At 63.8% G+C, this 1,263-nt stretch overlaps 2 protein-coding genes across 2 annotated transcripts in view; one reads left to right on the top strand and one right to left on the bottom strand.

Moving 5' to 3' along the window:
- LOC104132656 (actin) overlaps positions 1-298 on the top strand; it is a gene marked incomplete at its 5' end in the record, with an annotated part of 8,191 nt that extends 7,893 nt beyond the window's left edge. Inside the window, one exon of the mRNA XM_035901657.1 lies at positions 164-298. Within this exon, the coding sequence (XP_035757550.1) occupies positions 164-298 (135 nt within the window). The remainder of the gene's footprint in view (positions 1-163) is intronic.
- The window catches only part of LOC118453050 (BAH and coiled-coil domain-containing protein 1-like), a gene marked incomplete at its 5' end in the record, with an annotated part of 5,341 nt that continues 4,194 nt past the window's right edge, over positions 117-1,263 (bottom strand). Inside the window, 2 exon segments of the mRNA XM_035901667.1 lie at positions 117-622; positions 624-899. Coding sequence (XP_035757560.1) covers positions 374-622; positions 624-899 — 525 coding nt within the window.

A 1,263-nucleotide genomic window follows, 5' to 3' on the forward strand; every position in this document is an offset into this window, starting at 1 on the left:
TTTGGTTTTTTTTTTTTTGTTTTGTCTTGGTTTTTGTTTTTTTTTTTTTTTTTTTTTGTTGGTTTGTCTGTTTTCCATAAAACTTCCCGGAAGAAATACAATATTTACACGCAAAATAAATAGAACAACACACCTGATTTCTGCTTTACCTGCTGGCAAACAGTCAGAGGTACTAGGGAAAGTATGGCTTGTAGGGGAGCCCCCCCGCGCCCCCCGCAACGATGACGACGATGATGATGATGATGCCCCCCGCGTGTCCCATGTGTCCCCCCATCCGGCCACCCCGGGCTTTGCATAATCGCCAGGAAGGGGTTGCACAGCGGGGGCTGCCCGTCCCCATCCCCCTCCCCGTGCCCGGGGTGGGCCGGGGGGGTCAGCAGAGGATGGGCACCCCGTCGGCGGTCACCAGCCGGCCCGTGGTGGGGTCGTAGGTGCCTGCCAGGTAGTAGAGGTCCTGCCGGTCCTGGTACTTCTTGCTGCGCGTCATCTGCTCGTAGTGCTCCCGTCCCACCACCTGGCACTTGTGGGAGATGGTCTGCACGTCGTTCTCGTCCTCGTGGCACGACTGGTACAGGGCGTTCTGCAGGGAACGACGACGCGGCGTCACCAGCCGTGCCCCCTCGCCAGCGTGCCAACCCCCTGCCCCCCGGCCCAGCCCTCTCCTTGCCGTCGCTCTGCCGCTTGCCCAGCTTGGTCTCCTCGGGGTGGTAGAACCACTTGACCTTGACCACCATGTTGCTGCCCCAGGACTCCCACATGCTCTCGATGCGCCCGATGTAGGGCAGGTTGGGCCGCCCGGCCGAGAGGAAGACGGCGCAGTCCCCGATGCGCAGCGTCTCCTTGCCCCGCACGATGGCCTTGTAGAACAGCTTGCGCGCCTTGCCCTCCCTGCCCCGCCGCTGTGGGGGCGAGAGCGGGGGTCAGGGGCAGCGCACAGACCCCCCTCCGGCCCCCGGGCAAAGCAGCACCGGGGTGGGATGCTCCCACAGCACCCATCCAGCCCTGCACACCCAAGTGCCCCAGCTGCTGGAACCGGCACCCTGTGCTGTGCACCCAGGCACCGTGCCTGGTGAACCCGTGCCCGCAAACCCTGTGCACCCGGGGGCTGTGGCTGGTGTACCCATGCACCATGCCCCCTGCCCCACGCACCCATGCCCCCACACCCATGCACCCTGCCCCATGCACCCACACCCATGCCCCATGCACCCTGCCCCGTGCACCCATGCCCCCACACCCATGCACAATGCCCTCTGCCCCCTGCAC

Source organism: Egretta garzetta, unplaced genomic scaffold (genome assembly GCF_000687185.1).
Source record: "Egretta garzetta isolate BGI_Z169 unplaced genomic scaffold, ASM68718v1 scaffold1341, whole genome shotgun sequence".
Taxonomy (NCBI): Eukaryota; Metazoa; Chordata; class Aves; order Pelecaniformes; family Ardeidae; genus Egretta; species Egretta garzetta.